Source organism: Leuresthes tenuis, unplaced genomic scaffold, assembly GCF_036924035.1.
Source record: "Leuresthes tenuis unplaced genomic scaffold, fLeuTen1.0.hap1 SCAF_22, whole genome shotgun sequence".
Lineage (NCBI taxonomy): Eukaryota > Metazoa > Chordata > Actinopteri > Atheriniformes > Atherinopsidae > Leuresthes > Leuresthes tenuis.
In genome coordinates, this window is record NW_027325376.1 from 8,178,037 (window position 1) to 8,193,032 (window position 14,996).

The 14,996-nt window shown below is 38.8% G+C and overlaps 1 protein-coding gene across 1 annotated transcript in view; it reads right to left on the reverse strand.

Moving 5' to 3' along the window:
* Positions 1–6,482: 6,482 nt before the first annotated feature.
* The window catches only part of LOC140281484 (phospholipid-transporting ATPase ABCA1-like), a 152,340-nt gene continuing 143,826 nt past the window's right edge, over positions 6,483–14,996 (reverse strand). Inside the window, exons 49-50 of the mRNA XM_072375916.1 lie at positions 14,431–14,674; positions 6,483–8,202 (exon numbers count right to left, since the gene is read on the reverse strand). Coding sequence (XP_072232017.1) covers positions 8,074–8,202; positions 14,431–14,674 — 373 coding nt within the window. The 3' untranslated portion in view covers positions 6,483–8,073. The remainder of the gene's footprint in view (positions 8,203–14,430; positions 14,675–14,996) is intronic.

Below are 14,996 nucleotides of genomic sequence, written 5' to 3' on the forward strand. Positions count from 1 at the left end.
GCAGACTTTCAAAAATAAACAGATTTATTTAACAAAAAAGGCACAAGGCTGAACAAAAGACGCGGCTGAGCCGGATTATCAAAAATACCAAACGTTAACAAAACATGGATAATATGGATAAATAACAAAACGGCTATCGAAACAAGACAATGATTAAACAAGACTATGAAACAAACAAAGCAAGACAAAAACAAGACAAGATTGTGAGAGCGAAGACTATGACTATGATTAATAAAACTGTGAACAACAAGACTATGGAGGCAAAGCCTGACCTGACGAAACAGACAAAAGAACTGTGGCATGAATGGTAAGGTGAGGATTTTGATTGATGATGACGTGCAGCTGTAGAACAGAATGTCAAAACATAGAACGTGACTCCACCTGCTTCAGGCTGCGTTGTGGTGGGGTCCTACAGATGCCATAATACCATCCAGTATTTGGGAGAATGTCCAAAAAACATCCATATGAATGCCAGAGTGCATGTTATCTCACCAGAACATGAAGACTAGGGTTACTCACTATACCTGACAGTGCAGATGCATAGATTTTATAGACAAGGGACAATAATTTGGTATTGGAAGCTTTCTGATTTCCATTAGTGCTTAGAGTAGCTCTGACTAATCACATTTCAGTGGGATTTGGCTTCATACACGAACTCCATGGCAGGCAGAAGAGGAGAAATACTTTTTTTTTTAATATACTAACCATCATTTGAACTACTTTTTAACTGACATTCAACTGACGAAGATTTCATCTCTGAATATTTAACTTTTCAAATATCTATCAATATTCAAACAAAGGCTAGAACAGAAGGTCTTAGGCCAGATATCTATTATCATAGAAATTCTACCAGGCTGACGTCTATAACATCTGACCCAAGACAAGATTTTTGTTCTGTCCTTTTCAGAAGCTGAGCTTTCTGTTCCACTCAGTGTCCAGAGGATTTGAAGTAAAAGAAAATGAGATAATAAAAAATGGAGTTGATGGAAATGTAAAATTAAAGTTAAGTCTTAGCTCATCACCACTATGTTAATAATCTCCCACTCTAAAAACTCCTGAAATGACATTTAATGTATTTTATAGTATTATCCTTATAAAAAGGCTCTGTGAATTATATACATAATGAACTGAGCCTGGGCCCTAAGATCATACTGTAACGTCCTCGACATCATTTGTACCTGAACTATTCAAAGTTCTGAAGTAAAATATTTTAAACTTTAATTAGGCAGCAGACACGCGTTTGCTTTGTAAAGACATAGCAGTGTACACAGTGAATCCCTGTCTAGTTACTTGCCAATAATCATGTTGTTGCTACCAAGATACACGACAGATGTTTTTACTTTTCATCCTTCCTGGCTTACGTGCTCCTTGACAAGAACTGTCATTAGAAAATAAAGTTGTTATAAAAGGAAACAATGCTATGCCAATATGTGAAGTCTGTTTCGAAATCTGCCATGGGGAGATATGAATTATATTATTCAAAGTTTGAGTTTCCCTTATCAAAACAGTTAAAAACATTTATTCACTAAACAAAAGACTGCTCTTTAGATGCATCTTCCCACTGTAGCTCGTTTCACCGCAGGCTTTACAAATAGTTAAAATGACTAATTGCAGACCAAGGAAAGAAAATAAATCTGAAGATAAAACTGAGCCATAGTCATTAAAACAAGAAGCACAGACAAACAGAAGGTCATTTAAAACATTATACTTGACAGAGTGCAGGTTGTCTGAGGTGTCTGCACTACTTTGAGACTGGAATGAGATGAACAGAGACATTGTACCTATGACGAGTTTCTCACAGCAGCCCACAAAAGGTATCTTGAAGCAAATATAGCAAACTGAGAACAGATGATTATTACATTCTGAGAGGATTGCAGAGACTCTGTAATCTTCACATTCTGACTGACAGTGCCTTTTATTGTGTTCTTGTACTTGACATTGAGATTGGTAAAATGTTTAGTGTTTTTTGTATGCATTATGACTGATAAAAGCATATTATCATCATAATAATATGTGTCCTCTAAATGTTTGAGTCGACTGATTTCATAGAAATGAAAATAAAATAATAATTTGACGATAAAAGACATTTCCCCCAATATCTTCTCCCTCTCAGATAGAGCCTTTCTCCAGGAGGAAGGTCTCTCTCCATCTGAAACAATTACAAACTATTTGGAGTAATGATGGGTGCAGAGTTAACCTAGAAGTACCCAGGATTAAGAATTAACAGACAGGAAATCAGCCATATCCACTTTGAAATACATGTAAACATGTTAGTCAGACTGAAATCATAATAACACTATTGTGTTAGCCCATGGTTCTCAAACTGTGGTATTACACACGGGTGGTGTGGTTAGCACCATCGCCTCACAACAACATGGTTCCAGGTTCAATTCCCAGCTGGGGCCTTTCTGTATGGAGTTTGCATGTTCTCCCTGTGTATGCGTGGGTTCTCTCCAGGTACTCTGGGTACTCCGGTTTCCTCCCACTGTCCAAAAACATGCATTTTAGGTTAATTGGTGTCACTAAAATTGTCCTTAGGAGTGAGTGTTTTTGGTTGTTTATCTCTGTGTGGCCCTGTGATGGACTGGCGACCTGTCTAGGGTGTACACTGCTTCTTGGCCAATGACAGCTGGGAGAGGCTCCAGCCCCCCCGCGACCCTGAATTGGATTAAGTGGGAATAGAAAAAGGATGGATGGATGGATGGATGTTGGCATTTTGTCGTTACTTGCTCTCTGAGTGTGTGTGTTGATTTAATTAGGCTAAACGTTTCTGAAAAAATAAAGACCTTGCATTGGTCGACTCAGTTTGTGCAGGAATGTAAAGTGTTAATTGAAACAAGCCAGTTTGTTATCAAAGTTTCTCCAGCTCTGTGCTGCTCGGAATGCGATCAGTTCTGTGATTAGTGGCAACACCACGGTCATGTAATGAGGGATATATTTGAAGTAACAGTGAAATTGACCAATCATATATTTTCCAGGCTGTGTAATCACAAAATGTAGGATAAGTTTCCCTGCTCTGAAATGGCAAGCTGCCTGAAGGCTTCTCAGTGCAAGTTTTAACCGGGTTACGGTTCCAAAGATGTTGGTCACAGTAGCAGCAGATATTGAGGAGGACCAATATCTGGTCCATAAAATCAAAGCAAACCACTTTGACTCCACCAGCTCCACACAGTATTCCTTGATGATGGAATCAACTAAAGCACAAAAGGTTTATTAATGGGGATGTTTGCCATTTAGAAATTCTCAAATTTAAAAAGCTTATCCAAGTCATGTCATTGCCATCGGTTTTCATATAATGGTATCATTAAATGGTCAGAAACAAAAACAATTCCAACTGCTGTTATTCTGATTGCCTACCCACTGTTGTGAAGTTTTTGGGAAAACAGTCACCTTGCTTAATCAGTCATTAATCTATAGATTAATTTCGTCATATACTTTTCCCATCTCTACATAATAACTGTTGGTCTGGTCACTGGTGCATGGCTTGTGTGTGCGCTCTTATTCTGTGTGATTTCAGATGTAAGTAAGTTCATACCACGTGTTCAGCTGTGATGCATTATGCATTGGTGCCATTTTGACCCTGAGTGTACAAACAGCTTGTGTGATAGTGTGATTAGTGGTCGGGAGGATTTCCGTTGTCCCGAAAACATTGAGCTAGCTTTGTGTTTGCTAATTAAAGTGTTTCTAAATTAAACTGCCAGACTATCACCATAACAGGTTCAGAGACGTAGTAGTTGAAGGCGACTTTTGCTATTGAACAGTTATATGAAAGAATAGTAACAAGGTCCAAATAAGGGAATAAGGATCAGAGATCAGAGAGACAATATCTGCAGTCAGAGTTTGCCACCAAGTCTGACTATCACACTTCGATTGGTGGTTGAAGGTAGCGGTGTACAAAAAGACACAGACTTTGATGTCTTCTTATCAAAACTGCTAAACCCTGCAGCTCTGGTTCATCAATCATGGTTCTTTTGCATTGATTTAACATCACATAAACACCAGTTTCTACAGATTATTTGTGCCAAATTAGAAGAGATTATTAGAATGTTTTTTTCAGTAGTTGGCCATGTTAAAAGCAATTTAAAAGCAGACTTCCATTTCTCTGAATATTTTCTTGTGCTTATCTTATGCTTAAAGGTTATCTTTCGATCTCTACCTCCATTACCTGTGTCTTTTCCATTAATAGTCCAGTAAATACAGCTGAACAACAAAATGAAATATCCCACCATCATTCTCATCCTCATCTTTACGTATTAACTGCAGGGTTTCCCCAACAGAAAATTTGGCCGAGGCTTTAAGCTGTCCCAGCACAACTGTAAGCAACATGACTGTGTTAGGCAGCGAGTTCATTGTTTCTTTTACACTGACTTCCCAGATCGTTATGTAGGCAAACACACCGCTTCTGCTTTGACATGGAGCATTCTTCCAGATGATTTATAGCCTATATTTAAACAAAAGAAAAGTTGAAATATAGCCGCAGTTTAAAAATGACCCAGTTTTCCTTCACTTTAAATGACATATGCATCCATTTTTGCCGGATTGTCGCCGTCAAAAAGATTTTTGGCAAACGACAAAACAGATGCACGCACAGTTGTAGCACTGAAATTGTGCTTTAGGCTCAGTGATTTCAATGTAGTCCTTCTAATCTCCTCACTTCATTGGAATAATGATTAAAAAACAACAAAAAGTGAGAAATCATTTCAAACCATTTGGTAGGGTATAAACAGGCTGTCTAGCTGCCTTCTGCATGGCCGACTTTCCTGATCAGAAAAGCAACCTGTGCACACAAAGCAACATGTTACTTGGGGGACAAAAAGTGCAAGGAAATAATTAGGAAAATTAGCGATTAATCTTACCTTCAGAGTTTAATTCTATCACCTCTGTGAGGTTGTGTGATCATGCCGGCATTATGCCCCCCGGAATTGGCATAATAATGAGGAAAAAAAGCAAAAATGTGCTGTACTTAGCTCAACACTATAAACTCAATTTGAACAAAGAGTTTGCATGGCTACATTTTTCCTATACATGTGGCAAATTTGTGGAAGTCAAGTTAGTGCAATCTAGACTAAATAAATTAGATACATTTTTAACCGGGTGTTTTTATAGATGACTTCAAATTAATTTGGAAAAAATGCATTTTAAGGTACATAAAGACAGAACCTTTTATAGCAACTTTTAAAGAACTCTTCATGTCTGGCTGCTGCTCACAAGCTAAACAAATATCCATATACATACTGTTGAAAGTTTTAGTTTTGGAGATGTTTTTATTGGTGAATAGATCATACTTCTCCTGAACTCCTGTGGATTTCAGGAGATCTAAAACACTGTGCCAGTCAGTCTGCATTGATGGAGGGCAGATAGAGACTGTGCAGTCCTGCAAATACCTGGGGGTGGCACTGAACAATAAACTGGTGGATGAAGATGGACCCTCTCAGAACTGTGGTGGAGCAGCGGATGAAGAGGAAATCACCCCCTCCACAGCATCCTGGCAGGACAGAAGAGCAGCTGCTGTGAGAGGCTCATCTCACTGTGCTGCAGGACTGAGTTCAGGAGGTTCAGGATTTCAGGAGCTCCTTTGTCCCCACAGCCATAAGGATTTTTAACAGTGACTGCTGACATGTTCTTATCACATTTATTTATTTATTTCGTATGATAATTTTTGTTCTAATATCCAGTCATTGTAAATATTTTAATAGAGCTGCATGACAATTTGAATTTCCCCCAAGGGGGATGAATAAAGTATTTTTCTATTTCTACTTGATAGCTTTTTTGTCATCGAGATGACAACTCAAAGTGCTTGTATAAGCCACATTCATCCATTCATACACACATCACATTTAAGTCCACAACTTACAGGCGACACAGTGCTTTTTTCCCCTCACCAATATATGCATCTGAGGCAACGTGGGGTTTAGTGTCTTGCCCAAGGACATATAAAAACTCCTGCCTTCCGATTGGGAGACTACGGCTCTTCTTCCTGAACTACAGCAGGCCAAAATGAAAAATTAGCGGACGGACTCCTCCAAAATAAGAGTTATGGAAATTAATTTGCAACACAACTGGTTTGACTTCAGGGACACCAGCTCTGAATTGGCTCCAAGAGGCATAATAAATCGAGAGTCCACACACACAGAAAGTGTCTGTTTGATAGTTTGACAAGATAATGAATTCATTCTCAGGCAAAATATCTTTGGTTTTGAGATGGAGTCACTCCACTAAATGTGAAATAAAGTGCCTTTCCCAGTGTGATACAGTCTGTATTCTGGCATCCCGTGGACTTAAAGTGAAGGCAGTATGAGAGACTGCAGTTAAAAGCTACACTCAAGGAGACAGATAGAAAATAGTGAAACGAAGGACAAGTAAATAGGGCAGCATTTAGAAAGTTAAACTAAAGAGCCTTTCAAATTAGGACCAAAATGTCTCATTGGACAAATATGGCAGCGAACAAACATTAATTCAGAGTCGCATTACAATTTGTTCAAATGTTTAATCACTTGTCTTGGAAAAGCAGTATTCAGTACAAATAGGAGTCATTATTCTTTACAACAGGCATAATAAAGCATTGTGAGGACTTAGCAGAGAATACAAATTACATTAAGCACTGAGGTTTTATTAAGTTTCTGAAAGAAGAGGAGACAAACGGTACTGCTCAGTGACGATATCTCTCTGCCATATGTACAGAAAGTGAATGAAATTAATGTTGCAATAAAAAACCTTATGTAATTATGTGATAGTAGTTCCCATTCAACATTGTTTATAAAGTGTTTATTTATTGTATACAATTTTTTTTTATGGGAAATGACATTTTGCTTGCTTTAATTGTAAAATTCTGTGCTTGAGGGGGAGGCACTGCAGTACTGGTCTGAGAAGGTTATTCATTGACTAAAAAAACAAATACAAGCATATCCAATTATGAAGCCACTGAGCAGAAAAAATCTGAAGGCAATCCATTACAAAACTCATAAAAAAACCCCAAATATACTCATATATGACAATAATGAATTCTAAAGAAATGTGCCTGATATGTGTCAACTTCCGTTCATGGATGCTGCATCTAACGCAGCATCAGAAAAGCTCTAAACAGTGGCATCTGTAAACTTCTGAATGTGTACACATGGGATGCTTCACCATCCTGGCAGACTTGACATGTTATGACAACTTTGCATTTCCCCACGGCCGTAACCTCTGAGTCTGTCACTGAACATCACTTGCAATTAATCAAATGCTAATTCGAACATTCAAAGCCAACATATCTGTTTACATCCCACCAATATTTGTAATGCCTGGCAGAAAAGACAATTTGAGTTTGTAAAAAACTGTTGTCTATTGTCTGTTAGCATCTCTGGTGCCAAAAGACTCTTACATCATTAGCTTTTTTTGCTTTTTCATCAATAGACTCGACAGCTGTAAACAGTAAACAGCTGATAAAACCTTTAAACATAAGTAACTCAAAACATTTTGCAAGTAAAGCTTGAGGTATCCAAGGTGCTGTGCAATATGTGATGCTTACATTGTAGTCGATGATTTGGCCCTTATCCATATCATAATCAACAATATGTCTCGAAACTAAACAGAACTGTCATCTTAGCTTGTTAACCTCTCTGAAATATGACCGTCCATCAATGTGGCAATATTTCTTTACCTTAGACATGAAAATTTACATGAATCTGCCTCTTTTATTGGACTGAGACACATAATTCCACAAAGCCCATGCAAAGTCCTGTAGGATTCACACTTGTGAACCTTTGCAGAAAGCAACAAGACCTGAGCTGTGGGCCTGGAGAAGCCCATTCAGCACAGCTGTTGACTCGTTAATTCACATGTTTTAATTCATAGAGACGGCTAAGCTTGAGTATAATGGAAAACAAAACAAAATATTAAATGTCTACCCGCTTTTTAAAATGTGCAACAAGTTTTGAAGACCACCTAAGGCACAACAGAAGGATTTAAAGCCAAGTACCAAACTTTCTTCAGGTTTATAATTGACTGTCATTACCAGTGAAAACACGCTCATTTTTACTTGTTGAAAATATATTGCTGGCCCACTGTAAGCGCAGTGCATTGCTTCTTCCATTAAACTTTCTCTGCTTCTTGGGAGGTCTTCACAGACTCCAACGGCAGCTCATTCGATATGTCCACTGGGTTGTAATAAGCCCGGGCCTCATCCTCCCCATGTTGTTGCCTTGCAAAATTCACAAAGACCTGGAATATAAATGAGAAGAAGATGGTGCTTAACAGCAAAGTCAAATTTAAAAACATAATGATATCTCAAGGAGTGAGCTGAAAAGCCTGAGGACATTTCTTTATTCATCTCATTTTTGCTCTCCTTCTCCTACTGCCTTTTAAATAAACAGAAGTAGCGATACAGACAACAGGGTGCATGTGAATGAGTTGCCAGACAAGGGCTACGAGGCATCGAGTAAGCGCCTGGACTCACACAGTGAATGTCAGTTTGACATCTTTGACCAGCTGAGAAAGAGAATAAAACAATCATTCTTCTCTCTGTGATGCCCATTTAATGTCAGACGAAATCAATCCTATGGCTTTCATATAAACCCGTGTGTATTTCATTGTGCTGTAAACACCAGCGTAGTGCAGGCTTTCATCCGCCCTGCATTAGCTGTAAAATTACACAAAAACTTTTACTCTGCAGAGAAAAAACAGCAAAGAGGATCATATAAAATGATAAGAGCATTGCTTTTTCATTAAACGAATTTCATCGCTGTGTGAATGTAAAAGGACATGTGATTTACTAGATTGCATTTAAAAGCTCAATGGAAAAAAATAAAATAAAAATGAAGTGGAGTCATCCAGACCAGTTCCATCACAAACTACTCAGAGTTTCTACCAATTAAATCCTCTAAAAATACAAGTGTGCTCAAGTAAATGGCAAATAAACAAATGCAATGGGACATAAATGGACAGATGTAGGCATCAGTATTCGACTGGACTGAGAAACATTTTGTTTTTGTGAAGCTCAGATGATAACAGAGGGGCGAGCTGCTCGTTTTTAAATAACTGCTTAATATAATCTGAATCAAATCATCAACACTAATGTGAATGTCTTTGATGATACATTTCAAGAATAATGGCAGTAGATTTTGACATATTTTCTGTATTTACAGCTGGGGATATATCACATTTTACTGGGACATTTGGACATCAGATTTTTTATCTTTATATATAATATATTATACAGCACATCCAAAATAAAAAGTGTGACTCTTCAGAAGTACACAGTTTGTAATCAAGCTAAATTAGACAAGCTATATAAATGTGATGTAGCAAGAAGGCAACTGTTTCTTTTTCTCATAAAGAGTAAAAAAAATAACCAGAATGACCCTCTCCAAATAATAATTGAATTAACAAGTATGATAAAAAACAGAAAATGTGAAGAATGGACAGACTAGGGAGAAATCATTAGACTACACTGGCACGGATTGCTCTTTAAAAACTCCCACAGGGTCAAACTCATGAATCAAATTATGCTAACAAGAGATTCATACATGGGTGCTTAAACATGGAGCAAGTGCAGTAAGTGCATCATCGTTATCCAGTTAGGGAAAGCAGTTACAGCTTTGCCTCACACGTCTTGTATTTTCTTAAAATAAACTCACACAGTCAGTACAGTCCCAACAATCAGGTGATTATATTTAGATAGCTTACGTCAAATAACCCCTTGTATTTTTTTGCATCAACAAAAAAACCCAAAGCTTTTGGTCTTGTACAATGGACACAGTGTAAAGTTCGGTACTACAAAGTCGTCCCCACCTAGAGCATGACTCGTTACTCTGCAATTATATAAGTGGAGGAGAAGCTTGAGTCATTTTTACACCTTACGCTCATCTGCCAAGAAATGTCAATTACTTGCAGTGTTGAGAAGTCGGGTTCATTTGGCATATTTCAGAGACCAGGCTAAAAGTTTTCAAGTCTCTACCTTTTCTTGTATTCCCAAGACTAAAACCCCAAATTTTGGTCAAGCACAAAAAACCGTCTATTCAATTTTAATTTAGCTTTAACCACATATGTTGTGGTTCCTAACCACAGTGCTACTGAGGTGTTGGAAAGCGCCAGCATGCTATCTTGTAACTGAGGAGCAAGCTACTCCTGCACACTCCAGCCTAAGGCTATAGTATGCTTCTGTGTGTATAATGTCATACCATCAAGGTCAGTGTTGTCAAGGCATCTTGTCAGGGGAGAATGAGTAAGGGGATAAGAATGACAGTAGCAACAAATACACTCTCTGCCCATCTCTCTTGGCCTCTGACCCTGCCACTGGCTGATACAGGCTTGATATGCTGAGGCACGCACAGCATTAGATATTCCGTCAAGGCTGTGTAGTATTTCAACAGAATTTCAAAGTGCTGTTTGTGGTGAACTTTCTGTAAGACACCTAGTTTGAAAGAACTTTATTGATGCAGCATTTCTGACTAAGAAAGCCAAGGTAAATTCATCTTGTGCTGTGAGGTACGATTATTTCCTAATGTTCACTCTCTGTATTTAGCCAACCATCCATTCATGACGTGAACGTTATGCACCAGTGCTGCCGAGTGGCGTTTTCTTATAACAGATGGATACTGGGACTAATTATATTACAGAGGGTGCATTCGGGTGTTTATTTGGTGCCCATTGAGGCATAACTCAGGAGGGGAAGGACTTGAATCACCCAATTAACCTCTGTTATAACCCTTGCAGAGTGTAAAATGTATATATTTTTCAATGCAGAACATGTTAGCTACATGATCACACTCATGTAATTTACCATTGGAAAAAAAAAGAGAGTTCAAGGATTTTTACTGTAGTTGATTAGAGATGGAGAGTGGAGGGAGTGGGTATGGGCGGTATTTGCATAAAATAACAATTCTTCGTAATCATCAAGTTGTAGGCATATTCCCTAAATATTATCAGGTACAGAATGAAACAAAGTTTCAGAATAAAAAAACATCAGCAGACTTTATAGCTGGTTTGAACGATGTGCTTATGAAAGGTATGAAAGCTGCCGGAGGGTTGCTGTCTGCACCAGTGCCTGGTGTGTCGTAGAGGTTCAGTAAAGTTGAGATTACACATCTGTGGCCTACAGACACTTGACAGTTTTTTATTTATTTATCTATTTTCTTTTTTTTTTTTCATTTTGGTGACATGCCAGATGGTTTGTTTTACACATCCATCCAAGGAAGTCACCTTTAGAAACCGAAAAGCAGAGTTTCTTTCAAAACATACTTAGCTGCTGATCGGATTAACCAGCTGTCAAAGTCACTTGTGAACTTCAACCAGTCCAATGAGGTAAGTGTTACCTAGGAAACAATTAAAGATTAGCAGCTGCCATTGTTGACTGCTATTTAGTTTAAAACCAGTAAACAGTTACTAGTAAACAACTCCAACTGTTCTGAACATTTGTGTCACGGCTACAAACCGATAGCTTGGATTAAAGTGGATTTACTCACAATTGTGATCATGTCGCTCTAATGAAGCTCAATGCTTCTAAAATTAAGTTTAGACCTACACAATTGATGTTTTACATCAACCATAACAATCTGATATTGCAGCTATCATAAATCCAGCTGATCGTTGCCAAAAACAGCACTCGCTTGGAGTCTTGTGTCTGGCAACCAGATTTTCATCTGTATAAAATTAGTGCCACACAACTGTCGTGGCTTTGATACACACACACGCAAAAAAAAGACATCCTCACTGAACTTTTGCTTGCCCTTGCTTGTTCGCACTCACCAAACATTCAAGATGAGATGAGCTTCCAAAGAGCAAGTCTGCCATAATGTTTTCACTCCTTTCTGGAGTCATTCAATTCCTCCCACATTTTTTTTTTTAAAGCAAACAAACAAAAAGATTTCTCTCATTCTCAGCACGAATGCATTATAAGTATAATCACTTCTGCGCTGAGAAATAACGCAGTGTTGAGAATTCAAATGTATCAGGTGGGCATGGCAGAATAGAGAAAGCAGGATCAATACTTTCATAGTCAGGTGTAATCATTGGGTCGAGATTCCTGAAAATAAAGATACATGCCACATAAGGCCCACCAAGAGACTTCCTGTTGTTAACCCTTGAAGGAGCCTGGGTGGGTCGTCACAGTAACTGATTGCACCTGAGAGGTGGGAGGAGCAAAAGGCATAAAGGAGTTGCTTGCAGCCGACTCTCTCGCTCTCTGGGCAGCCGTCAAGATGGCCTCTGAATTGGTTTAGGTTTGGCTTTGTTTCAATACTCACCTCCACTCTCTCTCTCACACACACACACACCTTACACTGCTAATGCTCTCCACACTTACACACTCCATCTTTTTAGATTATTTCTGTGGTTAATTGAAATAAATCGCATTGTGTTGGCTTTATCGAGGTGTGTGATTTCCCTGATTGTTACCATACTGAGCCAGGCTGTGACAATAGTAAAAGACTAAACTCTTACTCAAATGCACTTCAATTTGGCTCTGTGAATCTATGCTGTCTGCTTAAACTTGTGTGTCAAGATTTACTCCTAACAACACCTTACAAACAGGCAGCTTAGTAAGGTTTGTCGCCCATTTTACATGCCTTTTGGTTTGGACTGAGTCTGGACTTAGTGCAGCTGATAATGGGGTCCATATGAGTGGAATCTGCTCCAATGCTGTTTTATGACTATGTCAACCAATATCCAAATATCGAAAATTCCAAACACACAATGTGCTCCAAAAGACAGTTGAGAAAGTCACATTTTTCTTTTCAAATCTGCTCTCCACCGTCTTAGTGATAAGCATGAATGCCTGGGCCCTGGGCTGTGTGGATCAATATTAATTGCAGTGCAAGTTGGGTGTTCTACTATAGGTCAAGGCTCCTCTCTATAAATCACCAGCTGAAAGGTGACTGTCTGGGTCTCCACAGGTTCTTGAGCCCTTCTGCACCATGTTTTAAGACCGTGACCTCGTTGTCCAAGTATGATTTATTTACTGCCTCTGATCTGGTAAATATTGACCAGTGCAGAATGTGGGGCAAGTTGACACAACCGTTCAAAGAGAAATATGCAAGGTTAGAAGCTGTAGAATGCCTGAACACCAAATGATCTGCTAAGCTAAAACAGTGTTCTGTTAAAAGTCCTTCAGGGGAGATAAATTCTGACTAACTATTAGTTAAAACATTTAGCTTTCCATGATTTTTTTTTACTCTTTTAATGGAGGACTAAATGCTTCCTGAAAGGCATACTTTACATGAGGAATGCTGCCAAAAATGGCTTAATGTTGAAATATGGGCTGTGCACAAGGGGATCATGTTAATAAAATCATGATAACAAAATCCTTAATATCTCTGCGGTATTCTCTATCAGACATAATTTAGATAAAATACTGCTGTGACGGTGTACAAATGACTCTCTTCTGTATCTGTTGTTCCTTATTCACTCTACTCATTGTCAAGCAGACCGATGACCTTTCTAGACCCGCGAGAGGTCATTTTCACCTCCCGTCTGGTCATCTGCTGCTGAGCTAATGGAGGGTTTGCGAGACCAGACACAACTGTGCTCACCACTGAGTGCGTGATTGTATCGGGTCTCAGAGGCCACGAGGAAAACACAAAGTGAAGTCTATTTCACCAGTCAGGTGTAGCAACTGGGCTGGGGGAAAAAAACATGGTATTGCCTCTGTAGCTTTTCATATTTTCAGTCCAGATTTGTAATCAATACTGGGTGCTGGCAGTATCATGGCAATACAAACTAAGCTTAGTCCTCACTGGTTAACCTGACAGCATTAATGTTAGACAGCGTGCAGAAAGTTTTCCATACCTGATCGGACTTGCATTAAAATAGGGCTCTTAAAATGCACAATGCATTGATTGATGGTTCAGTGATCCATTAAACTGAGTTACCATTACATAAACAACAAAACTGTGTGACAATAGAATTATCATCTCTCTAAAATTGCCCATGTCAGAGGAGAAATTTGGAGTCAAACTATCTCTCCTGCTTCAAGCCAAAGAACAGCTAAAACCAATGTTTTGCCTTCAGACACAAACAGAAATTACTAAACAGCTCAAAGCCACTATTTGTTTATTAAAATACACAACCGAAAACTTCCCCCAAAAGGTTTGAGAGTGGCTCTGGCATCCACATTGCTAAATTTAGATAATGGAAAATCTATCATCGCTGGTGCATTAACTTCCCTGCAGATAGTAAGTGGTTCTTATCTGCACCTCTTCAAGTTTTTATGGGGAAAATGTCAGTAATTTATGTGAAAAATGCAGAGAATTAGGTCCTGAAAAATCAAAACAAAGAAAAAGTTCAATATATTCAGAGTTCAACTGAAAAAGCCTGATGATTAGCCAAAAGTCTGAAGCAGTAGTTTCCTCCATAGTACTTCTGAGTATGAACAAGCCTTCAAATACTGTTATCCCTTCACATATATTTCTCTGCTGAAGGCTGCTTTGGAGATTAAATTTTCTTTGGTCTCACCTGATCTAGAGTGGTCTGGGACACAGAGTAGTCATCCACACCCAGTCTCTGCTGATGGCTGGTGAACTGGCTGAAGATGTTGGCCAAAGCTCCTGGTGTGTATGGGAGCTGGTACTGGAGTGTGTTGTGGTGCTTCTCCTTGAGGATGCTGCCTGGAAAACTCTGCTGGATAAAGTCCTCAACTGGCTTCAGTTCAGGAGGGGAGCCACCAACTCTCACAATCACTGTGTAGCCATCACCAAATCTAGAACAGAGACAACTATAATTAAGCATTTGATACAACTTAAAACTGCAAACAATCATGCAAGTGCCAAGTGGCTCACAGCATGTAATCTAAATAATGAACTCTTTCTTTATTTCCATGGTCAGGGCATGGTGTAAAGGATAACAGGGCGGTGTAATGCATGAAAGAATCAGGCTGGTGAGGATGAGAGAAATAAATAAATTACTCAGAACATAATTGCTCTCAGCCATTTCCAGCTCCCTGCGTGTGATGAGCTGGAGGAGCAGGTGAGTCGCACACAGCTGAGTGCAAAAACAACTTGACTTCTTTGAAACAAGCTGCA